The sequence below is a fragment of the Micropterus salmoides genome, unplaced genomic scaffold (genome assembly GCF_014851395.1).
Source record: "Micropterus salmoides isolate LMB-PRFRI ecotype aquatic unplaced genomic scaffold, ASM1485139v1 Ms_hic_scaffold_3, whole genome shotgun sequence".
NCBI lineage: Eukaryota > Metazoa > Chordata > Actinopteri > Centrarchiformes > Centrarchidae > Micropterus > Micropterus salmoides.
Genome location: NW_024042261.1, coordinates 26,358,170 through 26,379,799, shown reverse-complemented (window position 1 = coordinate 26,379,799; position 21,630 = coordinate 26,358,170). Strand labels below are relative to the sequence as shown.

Sequence of the window (21,630 nt, the reverse complement as noted above, 5' to 3'; positions counted from 1 at the left end):
GTATGTAGATAAATGAGCATAATGTACAACACAGTACATTACTAATGTACTTGAAGGAACGTGAACATATTACAGTCATCTATCATTGATTAGCTTCTTCCATTTCATGGTCCAGATGAATTGTGACAGAGACACAATGAGGTTTTCCTTCATAGCACTCTCATGGTATCATTTTAATTTAAGCCAATAATACAAACGAATGATTTATTAGATGTTGTAAGATGGCTGTTATTCTCAAATCAAACTCGCGCTTCATTAGTTTTAATGTAATTGCGTTTGACTTCATGAGAGTCCATTAAATGTTTGTTGAAGTAGACAGGAATACAAGTAGACAGTGTAATGGAAAGGTCAGGTTTTAGCAAACACCTTTTCTTTGTTAACACAAGAACAATATCAGTCATCATAACAGGCCTAATTTAACCGATTTGATGTACCATAACTCCCTGCAAAACACTCCGCAATCTAAAAGGAATGGACAATTCTGTTAGTGTTTACCAAACAGGTTTGCACAGGGTAAACTCTGTTTATCATTAGAGCTTTGTGTATCAGCAGACAGGAATATCTGATGTGTGTCAGTGTGCAGTTGGAGAAATATATTTCTTTGATCTAATTTTATTTAGGTTGTGATTCTGCTGCTGACATGTGATCAATGTCTAGAATTTTGCATTTAAATGGGACACGTCTTAGGACTACCTAGAGGACCTTCATTTAATCATTAGGCTTACAGCCATGGCAAATTGGCCACAACTGTAATAAAATTAAATGCAAATTCTGTTTAATAATTTCACTATGCATTTTTATAACATGAATTGCTAAATCTGTTTATACTGTAAGAAATATTCAAATATGTGCTTTTTGTGTTTTGTTTTGACAGTGCTCATCTAAACTGACACTTTCTGTATATGGGGGATTTTAACAACTTACACACTTATTTGTCTGTGATTTTGTACCTCATCCTTTCCTTCTCACTGTCTACCTACCTTGATATAAAATGTATTTTCAGTCTTTCCTCCGTGATGATGGGATGCGTTTTGACAGGAAGTTAGCTTTTCATATTTTCAGATCCCGTTTCATTACACTTACTCCATTCCTTACCAGTGCACCTTTACAGAGCTGCACTCTCACCTTGTGCCTGTTCACATGCACACATAGACAAACTATTGCACGCAGCACACACAAAGTAGGTCACCTTGATGTGTGACGCCGAGCTCAGCTGGTGTATCTGTGTGTATGTTTTTTGTGTTTATACACCCTCGTGGATTGTGTTTTGTCCTCTTATGATCCTCTCTGTGTCCTCTTAGCTCCATAGAGAGTCTAGTCATTAGATTGGCTGTAAGTCACTTAGCCCAAACTCTAATTCAATTACAAAACCTGTAGTCAGATGCACTTACAGTCATGTTTGCATTCACATATGTGAGATGTGTTGCACAAAGTAGAAAGAGGTAAGCCTCCAAAGATATATTATATTTTAGATATGGTGAGGGAGAACATAATAGAGTAGGGTGTAAATTAATAAGCATGGGCTGCTATCATGTAGATTCATGTTTGCATTTACATAAAGGGCATTTACATTCAGAGTCCAGAAATCTATCAAAAGTAATAAACAACACATGGAGTATTATTTCTATCAATGGGCCTCTGTGGAGATAAATGAACACCCATGAACCATCTAAACAAACTGTGGAGTCCTTCAGCTTGAAAATCCTTGAACACAACAGTAGAAGGACGAGACAAGGCCAATTCCACACCAGGATATAGGATTTGCACACACATAAAGACATGGGCACACACATCAGCCTCTGTCCAGCCACAGGGTCATATACTGTTTAATTGGCTTTTTTCTCTAGTTAGTTGCATCTGCAAATGTTGTCCCTGTAACCTGATTTACTGTGACATCTAATAAAACAATCAGACTGTTTCAAATACAACTTAATCATTAAATATAATCACTTAAAACTCATGCCTCCGGTGACAAATAAGTGTCCCTTTGGATGAGTCAAGCAAGGATTTTCTTTCTTTTAAAGTACTTCATTGCCATGAATGTGTCCTTTGCCCCCCTTCTCATCGCTCATGAGAGCTGCTCCACTCAGTAGTGTGACATGCAGGGCTAAATGCAAAGAGACACCATGCACAGTAAAATAGCCTTACTCTGTTTTCAGTCTGTCTTAGTGAGCAGCTAGCATACACAATCACAAGATACCACTCAAATATTATCTATTTATTTTCTCTTATTATTTCATTCCTGGCATATAGTTTCCTGACTCAATTAAGCAGGGGCTTTTAAAACAGAACAATGAAAGCCAATCTGCTGAAACTGCCTGTGGATGGACATTTTGGTTTCCAAATGGAATTAACCACAAAGTGATGGGCCCCTTACACAAACACAAATTAGCATTGGCAGGAAACAATCCATAAAAGGTTATTCTTTTCTCATTTGTATTCAGTTGTAACGGTTGAGTTGAGTTGGGGCGGGGTGGGGGTAGAGCAGTGGGAGAAGGGATAGGGAGTGTTAGTATTTGGACCGAGGAAAGGGTCTATCCAAACGAAAACGCAGCCTGATGTATCGGAACAGTTCTACACAGAGAGAGTAGTAGTAAGCTGCGTTTGGCCCAACCCCAAATAACTACTGTGAGAGGAAACTATGATGACGACAGCTCGTAAATCGGCAGCTGGAACCTAGAGGTGCCCTGGTTGCGCGATCTGAACGGTGAGCACAAGTGCCTGCCAGTACTGTAACCGGAGGCTCCACATTCAAGGTACTGGAAAGCTTGAGTTACGCGTGCGTTTACAGTTGGATCGGAGAAGGATATTGTCCTATGTCTCTCTCATCATCTGTACTGTCTGATTTTTTTGGAGATGCCGCGCATCTTGTGCCATCCTCAGATCTGAGCAGCGTGGTAAACTTTAAAGGCTAATGGGTCAGATTTGACCATTTAAAAGTCCCAAAAAGAGACAGAGAAGTTAATTCACAGAAAATGTCCACGACGCACCTCAGCTCTCCGGCACCCAACCAGAGCTACCTTTCCACGGCCACCTACGACAAGACAGAACCCGCGGGGGTGGAGAGGCAAATACGCCTGCTACTTTTCGGCTTGTGCGTAACCATCGCCACTGCTACCTTTGTCGGAGGTGTGTATTCGCTGCTCTCTTTCCTCCGGATGAGGAGAAAAACCTCCCTGTGTCTCATTGTGGCTTCCATGTCGGTGGACGACCTGCTCAGCGTGGTCCCTCTCTCCTTGTTCATGCTCCTACAGTGGGAGACAGATGGAGGTGGAGGGTCCGGCAGCCTGTGCACTTTATCTGGACTTCTGTACGTGTTCCAGGGTGTTTCCAGCAATATGAAGGCTTGCCTTATAGCAGCCTACACTTTTTATGTCACTAAGAGATTTGGAGTGCTTCAGTCTGTCCGCCGGCCCCTAAGAGTGATGTGGGCCATTGCCGGTGTGTGGGCGGTCAGCCTAGCCGTCAGTGTGTTGCCTTTGTGCGGATGGGGCAGCTTTACGCCGGCCTCTCTCGGGTGTTTCCCAGGGAGCGACAGTTTTTACATCATGCTGCTTTTCTCTTTATATTCCCTGTGTTTCTGCGGCTTGTTATTCTTCTTCATCCCCCTCACCTACCAGCTGCTGTGCTCCAGAGAGCCCCAGAGGACTTTACTGTACCCCGACTATTTGGAGATGGCGAGGGGACTGAGTGGCTCCGCTCCCCTCTGTGACCTCAAATCCTTTTCAAGGGACAGTCTTAACAAAAGTTTCGGTGCCTACAACGAGCTGACCCCAAGTTCATGCGGGACCGAGCTCAGGGAGAAAGAGGACAGCTGCATGTCCCCAGTGTCTGTCAACGGGCAGAGGACGACTGCAGTCGAGGACACACCAGTGGTGTTTGCACAAAAACGCTTCTCCATGATCCTGGCAGTTGTCCGAGTTATTTTATGGATGCCAATAATGGTAAGCAACGTGATAAAAGGAAATGCTACAGTAGTTGAAGCCAAAAACAACAGCACAATGTCTCCTTTCACTTCCAAACACCATGAAAAATCATTTAATCTAATTGGTTCGAAATGATTTCCTTGTTTTCAGAAAACACTTGCTATCCTTGAGTTTTGTTTGTAGGCCTACTTATTTCCAACTTGTTTCCAGATCCAAGAGTTATTTAGTTGAAATGGTTTGACCTATTTTGCACTGATCTAGCAAGTTGTCTCACCTTAGGGAGCAACAAAGAGATGCCAAATAAGCACCAGAAAAGTGCTTAACAGCCAACTAGAAAGTCATGTATGGGTCTCTAATGTAGTAATGTAAATGCAAAACATCCCCAAATCAAACCAACATTTCTGTTGTGATCTGTTTCTGTTTGTTCTTATCTGTCAAAATAGAAGTGTATTATTCTCTTAAAACCATTTCCTGTGAGGAAAAATAAAACATTACTTCAGGAAACACTTCATAAGTTTACAGGATGTATTCAATTAATTAATAATATACGTTTAGACATCACATGCACATGTCATGGTTTGTGGTCTCATTATGTGTATATACACACACAATTTTTGTTTTGAATATATATATATATATTTTATAAATAATACAAGCAATTGTTAAGCTACAGCCAGTGTCCTATTACAGTAGCATTTCCTAAAGGCCTGGAGGCAGGTTTTATTGCATGGGTTGCATTGTAAAACACGGTAGGCCTACATGATTGCCACACAATGAGTTTTGCTGTTACAATATTTGTCCGTGCTCAAAGAAAATAGGTGATATATAGCTGATAATGATAGGCAAACAGAACTGGCATTACAAACTTGACATTGTGTAGTACAAAATTTCACAGATCAGAAGTAAAATTCACAATGAGTTTTGTTTCTGTGGATGTGAATTTGTTTTGAATTTAAGAAACAAACCAGTCCGAATAAACATGTCTTGCCTAAGGTTGTTTCTCTTTAGGTATATATTATTTGTATCTGTGTTTGTATTTACTAATGTAATGTATAAAAATGTAAAGATGAATATCAGCAAAATGCTGAACTTGTTGCTGGGCCACAATGGAGTCATTCAACACTTTTTTTTGAATATGCAAAAAGAATGGATACGTTTAGTTACAATTTAGTATACCCATACATGGAACAATAATGCAACTCTCTCGTAATGTTGCAGTTTGGCTCGAACTGCATTGACATGTTTTAATAACAAAGCAAAAGACAAGAAGAGCAAAAAGGCTCAGAATGGGTCAAGGATCTTTGTAATTATTTTCCATTCATGTGTCCTCCTTCTCCCCACTTTCTCGTGCGTACTGAATCACTGACTCCCCAGTGAATTAATTTCCCCTTTCCCTTCATTCACAGACTTTGGTGCTGGTACGCCACGCACTGAATGCACGCAGCTCATCCCTGGAGACTCTGAGCTTCTTTCTCACTCTGCTTGCCCCTGCGGTCACTCCATTGTTCGTGCTGTCTGAGCGCTGGATCCACATGCCATGTGGCTGCTTCATTAACTGCGAAAGGGATCCAGCGCAGCAGCCCTCAGGTAAACCATGACAATATACAAATTGACCAACAATGTACTATAATGTGTGTTTCTACATAATGAACTCCAGTACAAGTTTCCCCAATGTGATATAGAGGGTACTTTTTATTCTTTTCTGGCGTGAGGGTGTTATAAAATCATTCTCAATTACGTTTTTTCACAGTGATGAAAAGAAGATTTGAGTTCAACCTTTCCTTCCAACAAGGCTATGGAGTGTACAAATTGTCACATGCCACAATGTCTCATAACAGTCTGCCCCTTGAGAATCCTGCCTATCATAGCCTCTTTAATTGTGACTTCCCAAATACCCGCCTTGATGCACTAGAAAGTGGCGGGCCCTCCAGCCTGGGGCCCGATCTTGATCTCAGCACCACCTGCCCTGTGGACAGCTCCTCGCATGCCGACCTTCTGTTGGAAGCAGTAGCCGGTGGAGGAGAGGCGCTGGCTGATTGTCCTTCACTCCCTCATGAGAACCATGGGGACGAAGGTGACTTCCGCTGTGTCCCTTCGCTGCCTTCTCATCACCGGGAGCAGGATCACAATCTCACTGACACATCGTCTGTGTTCGAGGGGACAGAGAGGAGGCTGTCGCACGAGGAGTGTCGGAAAATCGAGCTGACAGACTGGGAGTGGTGCAGAAGTAAATCAGAGAGAACACCCAGACAGGTACACCACTGTCCAGGGTATTCAGTTTATTAGCCTGATTTTGGTCAAATTAAGTCATTAGTATCTGTCATTCTGTGATTCATGGCTGCCATTAATTGATGTTCCACATTTGCACTCTGTTGTTTTCCTAAGCTAGTCAAACAACTGCTGCATTTGCATGCAACATATGGTAATGTTCTCTAGAGATGATCGTTTTAATGAGATTAGTGTCTCGGGCTCATAGAATGGATGTATTTTCAATCTCCCTTTCTGTGTTTACATTTTCTACAAAAGGAAATGAAATGCTATCTTATTGCAGTGCACATGTGCATAGATACAGAGACATACAGCTGCACTAGAATGCAGTTTTTACATAGCCAGGCCTTAAAGACGTGAGTGAGTATTTGCACGTTTTTGTCTGTCTGACTGCCTTTCAGACTCTCTGTTTGTTGGTCTCTGTGGGGAGGGGTTCTGCATCTTTGAATGTGCCTTTTTGCAATCAAGCTGACAGACTGGAAGCTGTGCATGTGATTTAGATAAAATGGTTAAAATTGCCTCTCCCTTAGCCTCTCGCCTCTCCTCCCCTCCTCTCTCTCTGCATATCTTTATTTGTGCTAAGCCTCAATGGACAATAGAGCAATTGATCAAGATACTATCAGCTGCATACCATTTTAGTAACAAATGTCAGCCTGTCTTTTAAAAGCAAATATTCATTCATTGTTGCTGCACAGACTCTCTAAAATCAGACCAACTCTCAAGGCTCAGCTCTATTCATTGATTTGGTCTTGTGGTTAGAGGGTGTTTACAGTTTCAGATCAGTATTAATGAAATTATTCACTGATAGGTAGCTCCCTTTTGTGTGTCTATGAATGTCTTTTCTGCATACCCGTGATTTGGTATGAATTTGGAATGAAATTTTAATGACAAATTCTTCACAATCCATTTTTGATTAATGTTTTAGTTCAAGTACAATCAAATCATAGTGTATGTATATATAATGCAAGACCCAAAATTGTGCTCATAAATGTATTATTTGCTCAATAGTTGCAAAGTCAACTATTGAGCAAATAATAGTAATGTAAACAATGGTGCTCAAGACAGTTTGCTACAGGTCCATGAACGGCAATCCACTAATCCATTTTTAATCCATTTCTTTCTTTGTTGTTGACATCCTGTGCTCTTGTAATACCAAAAGCTTAATTCTCTCTGTGTTTGGTTGGACCCAATTGAATTCTTAAACAAGGACAAAACAGTAAAGGCTTAATGATTAATGTATCCTACCCTTAGAGATACCAAACACAGACGAGAGAACAGCCTCACAGCCACAGGCATTACTTTTTATACTCAGAACTAACTGGGACATGAACAGATGCAGGGCCATGTATGCATACATGTGTACACTCACAAACACATGCACACACTTAATTGCTGTCTCGCTTCCTCTCTGTCTCTGCTCTACTTATAAGTCTGAAATGTTTTGGTTTGAAATTCACCAGAGGGTGGAAAATCCATGGAGCATGAATCTACAGCTTGGCTTTGGCACTCACTTTGCATCATGGATAAGTCTGAGATGCTCACTGCTAGCTGCTGGCTTGTGTATGTGTGTGTGTCCTACTTCTCAGCTTCTAAGTAGCAAACTCTGTATATTATGCTCCCTTAGACCTCATTCATGGATTGGAATAAGAATATACAAGCATAATAGCTGTATTTATATGAAGTGACACACAACATCTACAAACAAACAGTAAAGACAAGCTAAATAATATCAAGATCCCAAACACAGTCACAAAAGATCAAAATTTGCTCACAAACACATATACATACTGTATACACACAAGAGATGAAAGCAAAGCCTAAATAGTTTGCGATTTATAGCATTTCCTGGCTATTTTTTATTTCCTTGTTAGCAGGCTAGATGTCATTATCCAGCATCTGTCCTCCTTACTGTCAGCCCTTCTGGCCTTCAGCATCCACTGGGAGAGGTGGAATTAGAGCTTAAAGACATCTTTACCCTCTCTGTGACTTTATACTCTCTGTTAGCAAGCACAGAGCTGGCAGTGCATTCACAAGCCTTCTCCCAGAGGGGAAATCTAATTCGCATTAAGATGTAGGGAAGTGAAACCTGTTCACCCTTCTGAGAACACATCCAAAACTGTAAATTAGTGTTTGAAAACAAACAATGATATTTAACTATTGATTTGGAATGGACATAGAACATGCTAGGATCTGTAGGCATCAGTAACATGTGCCATGTGTGTTGGCATACTAATATTTGGTACTAAGTACATCTAAGGCTGATGGGAATGTCAGTAGTGTTGCAGGTATTTGGTCACAAATCACAGTTTTGACTGAATGATAGCGCTAGATAAAAAGGGAATCACCAATTCATCCTGAGGGGAATATCTGTACCAAATTTCATGCCAATGCATTATCAAGATTTCTCTGTCTGGACCAAAGTAGGCAACCGGCTTACTGACATTGCCATCTTTAGAACCATTCCTGTGTACTGCAGAATACTGTAAAAGCAAGGCAGAATGGAAATGCTTGCATTCATGTCATGCAGGTTTAAATGCTTTATATTGAAATAAATAAGATAATTGCAACACATGCATGTAGGTTTAATAAATAAGTCATCTGAATATACCCAGAACACACACACCATCTGTCAATGTACTTCCCACAGTGATGGGTTCTGAGCATCATTTGAATTACTTGACAATGTGTTTTCAGCTCAACATTGTGGCCTCTCTCTCTCTCCCTCTGTGTCTACCTCCATTCACAAAGATGCAACGACAATGGCAGGAAAACAGACAGAGTCAGGGAGGACAAGAGATTGACATCCTCTTTGTTGCTATTTTGCGTCATATTCACAATCAGATCATTACATTGAACTAATCTAGGGTTTAATGAGACCTGCCACAGTCTCCCCACTCTCACACAGCAGGATGCTTTTCCTTTCCCCTGCCAGCAATATGCATTTTCTCAAACACATCATGTTAACAGAGGCTCACTTTGATGTTCTGTTTGGTGAAATCATCTCTATAAAAAAAAATATAAAAATATGACTGGAAAACATGAAAAGTGACTAAAAATGTGAGTGATATGAAAGAGCCCAGTAATTGAAAAAAAGATGTCAAAATTATACGACATCTAGAACAAACTTGACTGATGCTTTATACACGGAAAATATCCAGATTAAATTAGTACATAGAAAATCCTGATAACAGCTAAATAGCTTATAGATCATACTTCTATGTTTTCTCTCTGGTGGCTTCTAGATTCACAGAGCCTCATGAACATGTGACAGGGCTCTGACAGGTAAACGTCATTTACTCTTAAAGTGGAAATGGTTGGTCAACACATCTCCCTGTTCTTGACATCACGGACACAATCTAAGCTCACAAAGTTTGAACTAAGGGAGCGAGACACAAAAAGACCTTGTGTGCTTTGTACTTCTTGTCAATAACACGATATGGAGCCAAGATGGAATATTTATTATGGTATTCTCATAAGACCTGCTAAGTTTATATGTAAATAAATATATTGTGCTAGATGGCCGTTGACTCAACATTATTTGCTCTTTCTTTGGTTTTCCTATGCAGCGGTCATCAGGTGGACTGTCAGTCCCCCTGTGCGCCTTTCAGGGCACTGTATCATTGCACGCACCCACAGGGAAGACCCTCTCCCTCTCTACCTATGAGGTCAGCAGTGACGGACTCAAAATCTCCCCCAACAATGCTAAGAAGGTAATAGTGCAGTCTCTGTCTTTAGGGTTCAAGTCCAGATAATTTTAAGCAATTCATCAAATGAATTGTGAGACATTTTTGGCAATAAACTTACTGCTTCCTTGCTGTGAGTTAGATGAAAAGATTGATATCACTTTCATGTCTGTGCATTAATGAAGCTTGAGTTAGGACACAGTTATCTTAAAAAGACTGGAAGCAGCAGGAAGCAGCCTTGCTCAAAAAATACACAAAAAAACCTACAGGAGGTGGTTTTACACTGAGGTATACGTGCTGTAACTTTTTTGTTGGCCAGTGGTGCCTGTAAAACCACAACTTGTTTTATATATATCAGTTTGCACATGAATTAAAGAAACAACATATAACATGTTAACTGTGCTGTTAAGATGCTGGTAGATGGACGTTTTAGCACTGGACACAGCCAGACTAGCCGTTTCCCCTAGCCTCCAGTCTTTATGCTAAAATAAGCTAATCTCATCCTGGCTCTAGCTTTATCTCATCTCATCAACTCTGCAAAAAAAGCAAATAATTATAATACCCAAATGGTTCAGTTTGTAATATTTAGGAGGATCAATTGACAGAAATGCATTATAATATACATAACTATGTTGCATAAAGTGATGCATAAAGACCCTACATAATAGAACCATTATGTTTTTATTGCCTTAGAATGAGTCATTTCTATCTAAATAGACCATTGGTCCCCTTTACATGGAAGTCATCATGTTGTGCTGCCATGTTTCTACAGTACCCCAAACGGACAACCTGCTCTAGAGAGCGCATTTTGTCACTATGTTGAATACATATGAAAAGAGTAAGAAGAAGTAACAGTAGAAGTAATGGTTGTCTGGTTTATTAGAAGTAAGAAGAGACGTGAAATTTTGACAAATGGAGGACCATACGTATTATTCACTAACAAAGACCACACCTACGAACGTAGAAGGTTAACAATGGTTTATTGCTTGTAATGGAGCCGAGATAGATTGTATGAAAAGAACGGATCGAGTGCCCGAAGGGTGGGCTGAGGGATGTAGGGATGGGGGAGAGGGTTGAGGAATGAGTGGTAGGGGTCGAGGTGTGATGGATGAAGGGTTGATGGGAAGACAGGTGGGGGATGAAGGGGAGGAGTCGGATCCGCGCCAATTAATGCATGAGTGAAGAGCAGACCGGTGTCTACTGGCGAGAAGGTGTGCGGGAACTGGTGGAGTCGAGACTCGGGGTGGGGGAGCTGTCTCTTAGTCCGTCGACGTGCGGAAACCCCCAAAAGAACTTCAGATGAAAGGTGTGCGTGAGCGTTTCTGATATCGTTCGGTCATAACGGATGTAAGTGAGGTATGCTGGTGAGGACCAACGGCCGAGGATTTGGTTATGTTGGCTGGGATTCCCTGCCTGGAGATGGGGGAGGCGGCTCTGATGCGGAATGGATGCCCAAGTAGAGTTTGGGGGTAATGCTGGATTTGGATAGAATTTGGCGGAGGAGTTGGTGACACCAGAAGAGTGGCTACTTCCCTGTCTCTGTGACGAACAGAGGATCTTGGGGGGACTACGTAGAGTTGTATGGTTCGTATGGACTGAGGTAAGAAATCGAGTCGGAAGAGGTAGATGGGTTGCGGCAGACCGGATTGGTTAGTTTCGCTGCGTTTGGTGTGATGACGGAGTGTGTCTGCGGATGGTATGGAGACGCGGGCCATGTGGCGTATAGACTCGGATGGTAGTTGAGGCTGGAGGTGGTGGACTCCGGGCAGCGTGAGAAGCCAAAAATGTCAGTAGGAATGTGGATTCTAGGACTCTGCCCGCGTATGGAGTAAGGTGGCCTGATCTGAGCGAGAAAAAGAGTGTTGGCGATAGTGTTTTCGTGGCCTGGGATATGAGAGGCTTGGATGACGAATGGCACTATGCTGAACCAAGGTGCATGGATTGCATTATGTCTGGACAATGGGATCATCCTCTGTTAATTGTGTCTACCACTGCACTAAGTCTGAGTATATTGTGATAGTTTTCTTAGACAGTTTAGACCCCCAAAGAATGGCTGTGATAAACTGGGTAGGTGTCGTCGATGGTAGGGGAAGGAGGGAGGGCTAGAAATTCAGGTGGCCAGTCCGCTGCGAACCGACTACCGCCGTAGTAGCCGAAGACGACAGGAGGGGCAGCGTCTGTGGAGGGCTCGATGACTTCTTGCTTGGTGAAGTGGAGAGGGAGATGCCGTTCCAGAATGAAAGAAAACGTAACTGTGTGGAGGCTTCATGTATGCGGCGTCTGGTTTGATGTGGTGATGGAGAGATGGGACGGAAGCGGCTATGGAAAGGAGATGTGACGGGAAGGACAGACCTTGTGGGATGGTCCTGGTGGTGTAGGTAAGTGGCCCAGTAATGAGAGAAGACGGCGTTTGGTGCAACGGTGGCCAGAAGGAAATTTGAAATTAGCAAGGAAATGCGATGGGTTTTCTCGGGGGTGAGGATGCCTGAGTGACCCTGGGACTCCGGGTTGGAGGTGTGCGGAAGTCGAGATGTTGAGGCCATAAGATGGTGGCGTAGAGGGTGGCAAAAAGGTGAGGAAGTCATCTGTGACGTTAATATATGTTAAATATATATTATTCAATATATTTATTAATTAATTTAAGCAATCTAGTTACAAGAGAAGGCGTACGTGTCGACTTAAGTACTGTATTGACTGGAGACGTTATGATTATGTATGATGCCGGGCTCCGCCCTCTACTGGACTCTATGGGTACTACCTCTCCTCCTATCACACGCACGTACTCACCCACTGAAATTTTGAATACTGTAAGTAGCCGACCAATTGGACGTCGCTACTGTACGTGCGTACCGTATAAATGCCCTCACTGCTCAGCATCCTTTTTCTTCAGACAGACAGCGAACCGCCCACTGACTTTCACCTCCACGGATGGAGTCGCCGCTCCTTGAAGCTCGCCTTTGCCTGTCGTGCCCCGGTCTGATCGCCGGGGTAGACACTCATCGCTTCTGCTTTGAATGCCTCGGCAGGGACCACGCCAGAGATGGCATCCGCCAACCGCCAGCAGCGCTGGGAGCATTTCTGGCAGTGTGAGCTCTCCCTCATCTGCGAGGAGAGTGAGGAAGACGCCGGCCCGGATCCCCTCCCTGCCGAGGAGGATGCTCCGGCCCCCGATCTACCGCTTCAGTCGGCTTCACGCTCCCTGCCGTCCCTGCCGCCGCCGCTGATCGACGATGATGCTGACAGCCTGTCATTTGCATCAGCCACCTCTACTGCGGCCATATCGGCCGTGTCTAAAGTGCAAATTAATTCCTCTTCAGTCCATTACGACTTCCCCGCGGTTATGGCTATAGCGGCGGGGCGCGTCGGGCTAGCACTGCCCCCCCCCCCATCCTGCCTAAGCTGGTAAGTCGGCTCCGGGAAGGGTTCTACGGGCTGCGACACACTCCGCTTCCGCGCCATGACGGCCGAGAAACGAGCCGCTCTTGCCGTAGAAGCGGCACAATGCAGCTATCTGATCCTAGCTTGCATTCCTAGCGCGCCTACGTGAACCCGCTCGGGCGCACTGCTAGCTCGGCAGTGTTTTCGTGCCACACAGACATACACGCTAAGCTGCCGAAAACTGCTCCAACGAGAGGTCGCAGCGCATCACGGAGTATCCGTGGTAGTAGCAGCCTAGCCCGCTATTGCCGGAGAGATGCTGTCACTAACCACGTCTCTCCCGTCATAGCAAAGCAGGGAAGATTGCTCGTTGCCTCTGCGAGCGGCTCGCTGCGCCGTTTGGCCGCAGAGGGAGAAGAGAGCTCCCCGGCCCGTCACTGCTCCTCTCGACAGTTCTGCTGATAATGAACGCATCACCGTAGACGCTACGACAACACTGTCGCAGGCAATGACGTCAACGGAGCGACCGGCCGTGGTGCGTTCAGGACACCACAATCCACTCGGGTTTTTCGAGACTTTGGCCGTGGTGCGTTCATGGTCACCACGGCCGGTTTGGCCCTTTCGATTGCGGCCCCCTTTGGGCCAAACTCCCATTTATGGAGGGTTTGGCGGCGGTGAGGGCCGAGGAAGCTTTCCAGCATTTCATCCACAACGCTCCTCAGCTAACAGCACGTCCCCTGACTCATTTCCACACGGAATGGAGACGCTGCTGCAAGCCAACAGACTGGATGGACGGCACATTGAGGCGGGGTTACTCCCTACAATTTTGCCGTATCCCACCGTCTTTCCAGGGCATCAAGGAAGCCAACCTGTCCTCTCAGGAGGAGGTGGACTTCCTGGCCACAGAGATTCAACAGCTCCTGCAGAAACAGGCTATCTCTGTCGTTCCAACCCATGACACGTACAAGGGTCTTTACTCCACGTACTTCCTGGTCCCCAAGAAGACTGGAGACTTCAGACCCATCCTGGATCTTCGCTACCTGAACCAGCATATTGCACGGAAACCGTTCCGCATGCTGACACTCAGGAAACTGCTAGAGCTAGTGCATGTCGAGACTGCACCCCGATATAATACAGCAGATCTGGTCTCGCTTCGGGACGGCGCAGGTGGACCTGTTTGCCAGACGGCACAACACCCACTGCCCGCTGTGGTTCGCGATCCTACCACAGGACAGCCCGCCCTTGGACGTGGACGCGTTTGCACACGTGCCATGGCCAAAAGGGCTGCTGTATGCTCCCCCCCCACTCCATCTCATCCCCCCCCTGCTGGAGAGGGTGAGACAGGAAGGGTTGTCAGTCATCCTGGTAGCCCCCAGCCGCAGATCGGCGGGGTGGTACGCAGAGGTGACGCAGCTGGCAGTGACGGAGCCCTGGCCTGTGCCTCAGGTCTGGGGGGCTCTGTCACAGGAGTCAGGCACCATAGGCACACTGCCGGTGCTCGGCCAACCTCTCCAGGTTTGGCTCCTGAAAGGGAGAGGTTGAGACAGGCTGGGCTGTCCGCAGAGGTGGTACATACCATCCAGGCGGTGAGGGCAGGCTCCACCACTTCCTGCTACAAAGCTAAGTGGCTGGGCTTTTGTATCTCACAGGTCTACGTGCAGGTGGGGAAAGACCCACCCTCGGTGGTCTGGGCTCACTCCACACGAGGTGTGGCTGTGTCAACGGCCCTCATCAACAGGGTGAGCGTCGAGGTGATTTGCACAACGGCATCGTGGTCTTCACCATGTCCATTTGTGCGTTTTTACCTCTTGTATGTGTCGGGCTCCTTCTCAGGATCTGTGCTCGCAGGTGCGACTCAGGATCTCTGAGGAAGGAGACTGGTGTCTTCCATAGACTACCATTTTTACACTGACTGTGATGTCCCCTGTAAGGGGTCAGGACAGTTCAGGTGTTGGATCTGACTGGATCAGATCCATCTGGTCATGCCAAACCCCTAGCGGTCTAGTGACCTTTCTGAGGGGTGGCCCACTGCCCCATCACTTAGGATGGAGGCAGCTTAGGGCCTGTGGCTGGTGACCTGTGGCCGATCGTGTCAGTGAGGTGAGCTGTGGCTTGTCGCGGCTGGGCGGACAGTCATCGGGCTCCACCCACTGTACCCATAGAGTCCAGTAGAGGGCCGAGCCTGTGTGAGATAGAACGAAGGTTACGATATGGTAACCCTAGTTCTATTAGCACAGGCGGAGCCCTCTACGATGGAGCCCTGCCGCTCCACCGCCGTCTGCTGAAGGGTTGGTTGTATGCTGAGCAGTGAGGACACCACTATTTATACTGTACGCACGTACAGTAGCAACGTCCAATTGGTCGGCTACTTACAGTATTCAAAATTTCAGTGGGTGAGTACGTGCGTGTGATAGGAGGAGAGATAGTACCCATAGAGTCCAGTAGACGGCTCCGCCTGTGCTAATAGAACTAGGGTTACCATATCGTAACCTTCGTTTCTGCTGTACGTGACCAGCGGCTTGAGACGAAAAGAGGACGTGGTAGATGTGCCGGCAAACCGCGAGGCCAGGTCTAAGATTGGGGACAGGTAATCGCCCAGCTCTGACCTGCGGTCGGGGAAGATTGAACTTGTATTGTCGAGGTACAAAGAAAAAGGGGAGCGAAATCCTGCTGGTGTAAGTACTTTGGATCGGGTAGAAGGTGGTTGCTTGAGTTTGGTAGGGCTGAGAACAGTTGCGTTTCCCTTCTCTGTGGAGAAAAGGGATTGCGTTAGAAGAGAGAAAAGTCACATTTGATTTATTTGGAAATGGGGAGGGGGTAGGGGGATGGAGGGATGCATGTGTTGATAGTGATGCTTGAGAAGTAGAAAATGGATGAAAAAAGAGGTTGGGGTGTGTTAGAAGAGAGAAAAATTGCATTTGATGCGTTTGGGATATGGGGAGAGGGAGGAGGGGAGGGGAGGGGAGAAGGGAGGAGGGGAGGGGGAAGGGAGGAGGGGAGGGGGAAGGGAGGGGGAAAAATATAGACAGGAGGAATAGTCTGGTCGATGGCGTTTTCGTATATCTCGCTGTGGTTGCCGCTGGTATCAGGGTAGGAAGGACCGATGGTGCCAGAGGAGATGGGATAGGGAAAGGGAAGAAGAAAGGATGCGGGGATGGAGAGATGCATGTGCTCTGGTTGATAGTGACATTTGAGAAATAGAAAACGAATGAGAAAGAGATTGGGGTGTATCTGAATTTGATACGACCTGGCTCTGTGTGGGGGCTGATGTGGGGTTGTCTTGCTTCAGCAAACGGCGGCTAGTCGAGGCTGGTTGCTCGGAGTGCCGAAGCCGGGATCTTCCCCCTGGAGCTGCTGGCGGGCGAAGGCCCGACAATATTCGAATTGTCGGGGATCGTAGGCTGAGATCGCCGGGGAATATAGTATGTTGCAAAGGGAGGTGTGAGCTGTGAGTGAGTAGTTGGTTGCAATTTGCAACCCTCACCACTAGATTCCACTAAAACTTACACACTGAACCTTGTCTTCAGTTATAACATTTACTGTAAAAAAAACAACAACTATTGACTCACAGCAACTGTATATGTTTTATATGTCTTTTAGTTTCAGAAACATATGTAATGTGGAATTACATTTGACCCTGTATTATTTATTACATTCACATTTACTTATTTAGCTGATCTTCCCACACAAAAGGCACATGTCTTATTCACTGCAACATTACCACACCACAGGTACTAATAACTTTAATGATAAATCTCCCTCTGCTTCAAAGGTGGAAGTGTACCGCTCCAAATCAGTTGGCCACGAGCCCAGTGCAGATGACAAAGCATCAGGAGGTCAGGCTGGAGACGTGAATGTCAGCAGCATAGAGATGGGCATGGAGATCGGGATGGAAATGGGCATACGAGCTGGTGTGGGTGACACCAATGTCAAGATCCACCTTGAGGTTCTGGAGATCTGTGACAACGAGGAGGCCATGGACAGTGTCTCCATCATCTCCAATATCAGCCAGTCCTCCACCCACGCCCGCTCGCCGTCGCTGCGTTACTCACGTAGGGAGAACCGCTTTGTCTCCTGTGACCTGGGCGAGACAGCCTCCTACTCTCTGCTCATCCCCAGCGGTGGCAACCCAGAGGCAGAGACCATCAACATCACTATACCTGACACTGTGGAGGCTCACCGGCAGAACAGCCGAAGGCAGACGCAGGAGAGCTCAGGATATCGTGAGGAGATACAGTTGCTCAATGAGGCCTACAGAAAGCAAGCTGGGGAGAGGGAAGAGTGACATACATTAATGCGAAAGTGTCTTCGAGGAGGAGGTTGAAAGAGTGACAGCAAAGGATGAAAGACAAATTTCCTAATCATTCCATATTTACTTCTTTCTGATCACCACTCTAATAGAACTGACAGGTGACCCAAATAGAGACTTAGCTCAAGACTGTTATAACAATATGTTTGCCTACTCTTGTACTTAGATAGCATCATGAGAGCACACGCATCACCTGTCTGTAGAGTACACAGAGATAGATTCATCTGTAAAGGAAGAGGGATAGCAGTACATTGTGGTAAACAAGCGCGAGAGAGAGACAGAGACAAAGAAAGGGGAGGGTAGGAGAGCGAAAGAGTATTCTAGCAGAGCATCTGTATTCCTTGCAAGACTTTCACCATATGGCAGCCTGTCATCATAAAATAGATACAGCCAGAGAGAAATTCACTTAGACGTGGAAAGGAGGGGCCACAGTCTGGTCACATGTCTGATAAGAAGCTGATCCTGTAGAGTACGTCAGCGGTGACTCAGCTGTGAGGGGAGGGGTCACCTGGCCTATGTGTCTGACTCATCCCAGTGTGTTGTTGTGCATTTTTGTGTGTGAGAAGTAGCCTTGCCCTACAAGGATGGAGCTCTATGTATGAGAGTAATGCTTTGTGATGTTAGCTGCCAAAAGTATTTAGATGTTTCCCCTATATGAATGTGTCTGTTCTGCATACATTTCTTTAAATTAAGGAGTGTTTTCCTTTGCTTCCAGCTGCCAGGTCCGCCATGTATTACACAATTAATGCTGCTCCTGTCAAATGAGAGAGGGAATACTATCCATGCTAAAAATCTGAAACAGGTGGAGAGAAAAAGGAAAGGAGAGGCTAGCATCTGAGGGAGCGTGCAAGTGATTATTGGAGAAGGGGTCAATAGAATACTTATGCCAAGCAGTTTCCTGCCTAGTGCAGATTCAGTACAATCTAATATTTGTGCATATTTGACTCCAGTATAGGCAGCATATGAATGTACATTCCAGAGCCACTTTGGGGGAACATCTCTCTGCCTGCTTCGTTCACTACCCATCCAATCAGTGAGCCACCGGGCCTCTCACTTTCTCTTGAATACATGCATAAATTCAGGACTGGAATAACATTTACATGGATAGTATTGTGTATTTCAGTGCAGTTTTTGAATAGTTACATGGGATATGGACATAGATCAGAAGCATATAAATCTTTATTCTCTTTCACAAATAATATGAGTATATCCTTTCCTATATGCACATTTACATATACATGTGTGTGTATACAATTGCAGTAACATAGTAAAATAGGTATTTTAGAGTGACTTTAGAATATTTATTATTTTTAATATTTATTTAGGTTTGTTTTATGATGGTGTCCTTTATGTGCTTGGTTGCTTGATCTGCAGAACAACATTGGCACTTTGTAGACTTCATTTGCAGCTTTTTGAATTGTCCTTTGGCAAGCCCACTTCATCAGCTGTGACACGTTCCATCCCCCTGAAGAATGTTGTCATTAAAGATTCATACCAGAAAATTGCCTCCAACAGGATTGCTATGCATTTCGATTTTCAATGCTCCTGGGCAAAATGTAAAAGGAAATAATGGACAGGCGTATGAATCATAATGAATGTAAAGTTGTATTCAGTGTCAACCATTTCAGCTGTTAATGGTGCCTGAGCTTCCACTCTGCAGACTAATAGAGTGTGAGAAATTCGCTCAACTGCTTATTCTCTCTTTTAAATTTGACAACCGTTCAGCTTCTGGTCAAGCGTTCTCTTTAAAATAGTGATCAATAAATTGTGATTTGCCTTGTTTGTGAGAAATTGGGAATTGCACGTCAGCTTCACAAGTGTTTGCATATTACTTATTCATGTCAACAATCTGGACCGATTCGTAACACAAAAATTACTCAAATGGAATTCTCTATTACAGAAGAAAAGCAAAGAAAGCACAATAATTAACTACTTAAGGGACTGACCTAGATAGTAGTCCTCATTGGTTGTTTTACCCCTAGGATGACAGTAATGTGACTAATCCACAATAGCTGTATGGTATTTTTCATGTGATCTTATCAGTGCTTGAGCTGACATGAAATCATGTTATTGTGTTTTAGGACGTTTTCTCAAATTATTCATTATATTTTATCTGCATATACATGCAGATATTTAGAGGTGTAGTCTTTGAGGGAGAAAGACCAAAAGAAGAAGAAAAGTAGAAAAAATGTAGCATCACTGCCACTGCTTGAGATCTCTTGTTCAACACATGCACCATCAATGAGTACAGCATGCATTACTGAAAATGTAATCAGAAAAAAACATATGTTAAAATGTTGAACTAAAACAGCAGATTTTCATCTTGGTTAAATTATTTAATGATGTAGCCCTGGGGGTATAAAAACAAGGTGTACAGAAGAATCATTTTCACAACCCCTTCACTACTCAGGGTTATCTCATATTTCTCCTCTTTCTCACACATCTCAGCTTCCTTCTCAGCATTTTTTTTATACTTTCCTTCCCTAGATTCTTGCTATTTTCCTGCATTGCTTACTCTCTGATTCCAGCTCATTTCCAATCATTCACCTGTTTCCTTCAGAGCTGCCTGCTGAGATATTGATAGTGCTCAGATATTTCAAACTAATGACAGAGATAAATGTATTGGCAGTTCAGGCGAAATCCTTTGAGGCCCTCCTAATTCACAGTTGAGCCCTACTTAAAGACGAGACTAAATACATTTCTGTCATTAAAACATTAAAAAAAACAACAGCGCCAGAAATTGATTTGATAGGAGAAAGCTGATGAAAACAAACTCCTCAACATACAGACTGAAAAAAATCAATAATTAATTTCATTCATATGAATGAATTTCTGGAGCTCTTCTTCTGTTTTGTCTGTTTGGTTGTCTGTGTGGAGAGCTGGATTTCCTTCGTTACAAAATGGTTGATGATGAACAATGAATGTTGACATGCGGCACACATTTCAATTTCACATTTTATAAAATGAGACATATCACATCCTCGAATATATCACTGCTATGATGACGTCAGCACAGGGGATGCATGATATTGCATGGCAGCCAAACCGAGCTGAGGGTAGGATCTACTCTGCAACCTCTCATCATCCACAAACGCCATGAATGACTCCCTCACATCTCTTGTCTCTGCAAATTAATTCATGGTACTAATTGGGTGAATATTCCTTTTATTTTGTAAGACAAAGGCAGAAGGGTGTGCGGGTAGAGAGGGAGAGTATTAACATTGCAAAACACAGAATCAGTGAAGGGTGAAGTACTGAAATGAGAAAACAGCGTGATTGCAAACCGCCACATAATTCAGAAATAAGAACAAAGCAGGACCAATTATTGATTGAAAGGAGTCTGTTACCTGCTAATTGTGTCTCGCTGACTTTAAGATTGCCATGTTGTTTTCAGACTAAATATTAAAATATATTCAGCCCTACGTGAAGCAAATCATGGCATGTCAAGGTTATAATAAAATGCAAGAGAAAGGCTGTGCTTTAATGTTATTAATCCAGTGAATTTTCAGTTAGAGGGTGACAGATTGCCATTATTTATTAAACTTAATTGGAGTAGATACATCACCATCATATATTAGAATGGAATAGATAAAAGTGTTAAAAGAATAAATGTAAATGTTAAATGCTTTGATTCTGCTGATAGATGATGTTCACCACAATACCCAGAGTACAGCAGAGCCAGAACTGTTAAGGTGATGCGGTCTATAGTAGTCATGGTAGATCTTTTTCATTTGGCTGTAACCTTTAAGGCCCAGACAACAGGTAATTCCCTGAGGTTCCTTTGAGCTGGGAGCAGGATGAGCCAGTTACAGCAGTTACAATGACAGCAAAGACAGTCTCTGCATATATTAGAGCTTTAGGATGCTCCCCTCCAATCCTTGCTTCTTCAGGGACACAAAATGGACTTGCTCCTAACTGCTGACTAGGTCCCAAGGGTAAACTGAAATGTCAGGGGTTAGGGAATAAATAGCCAGAGGTTCCTCACATTTTGCTTTTCTTTTTTGCCTGAACTATTTACAGAAATCAAACAGTCACCACAATACAGTCGCATAATAAAATAAACCAG

General features: G+C 44.2%; 1 protein-coding gene across 1 annotated transcript; it reads left to right on the top strand.

Moving 5' to 3' along the window:
- The first annotated feature begins 2,548 nt into the window (after window positions 1–2,548).
- Window positions 2,549–19,066, top strand: LOC119883463 (probable G-protein coupled receptor 149). The gene is made up of 5 exons (XM_038694111.1): window positions 2,549–3,944; window positions 5,333–5,513; window positions 5,677–6,179; window positions 9,761–9,904; window positions 17,028–19,066. The coding sequence occupies exons 1-5, from the start codon at window positions 2,976–2,978 to the stop codon at window positions 17,538–17,540; spliced, it is 2,310 nt and encodes a 769-aa protein (XP_038550039.1). The 5' UTR covers window positions 2,549–2,975; the 3' UTR covers window positions 17,541–19,066.
- Window positions 19,067–21,630: the final 2,564 nt, after the last annotated feature.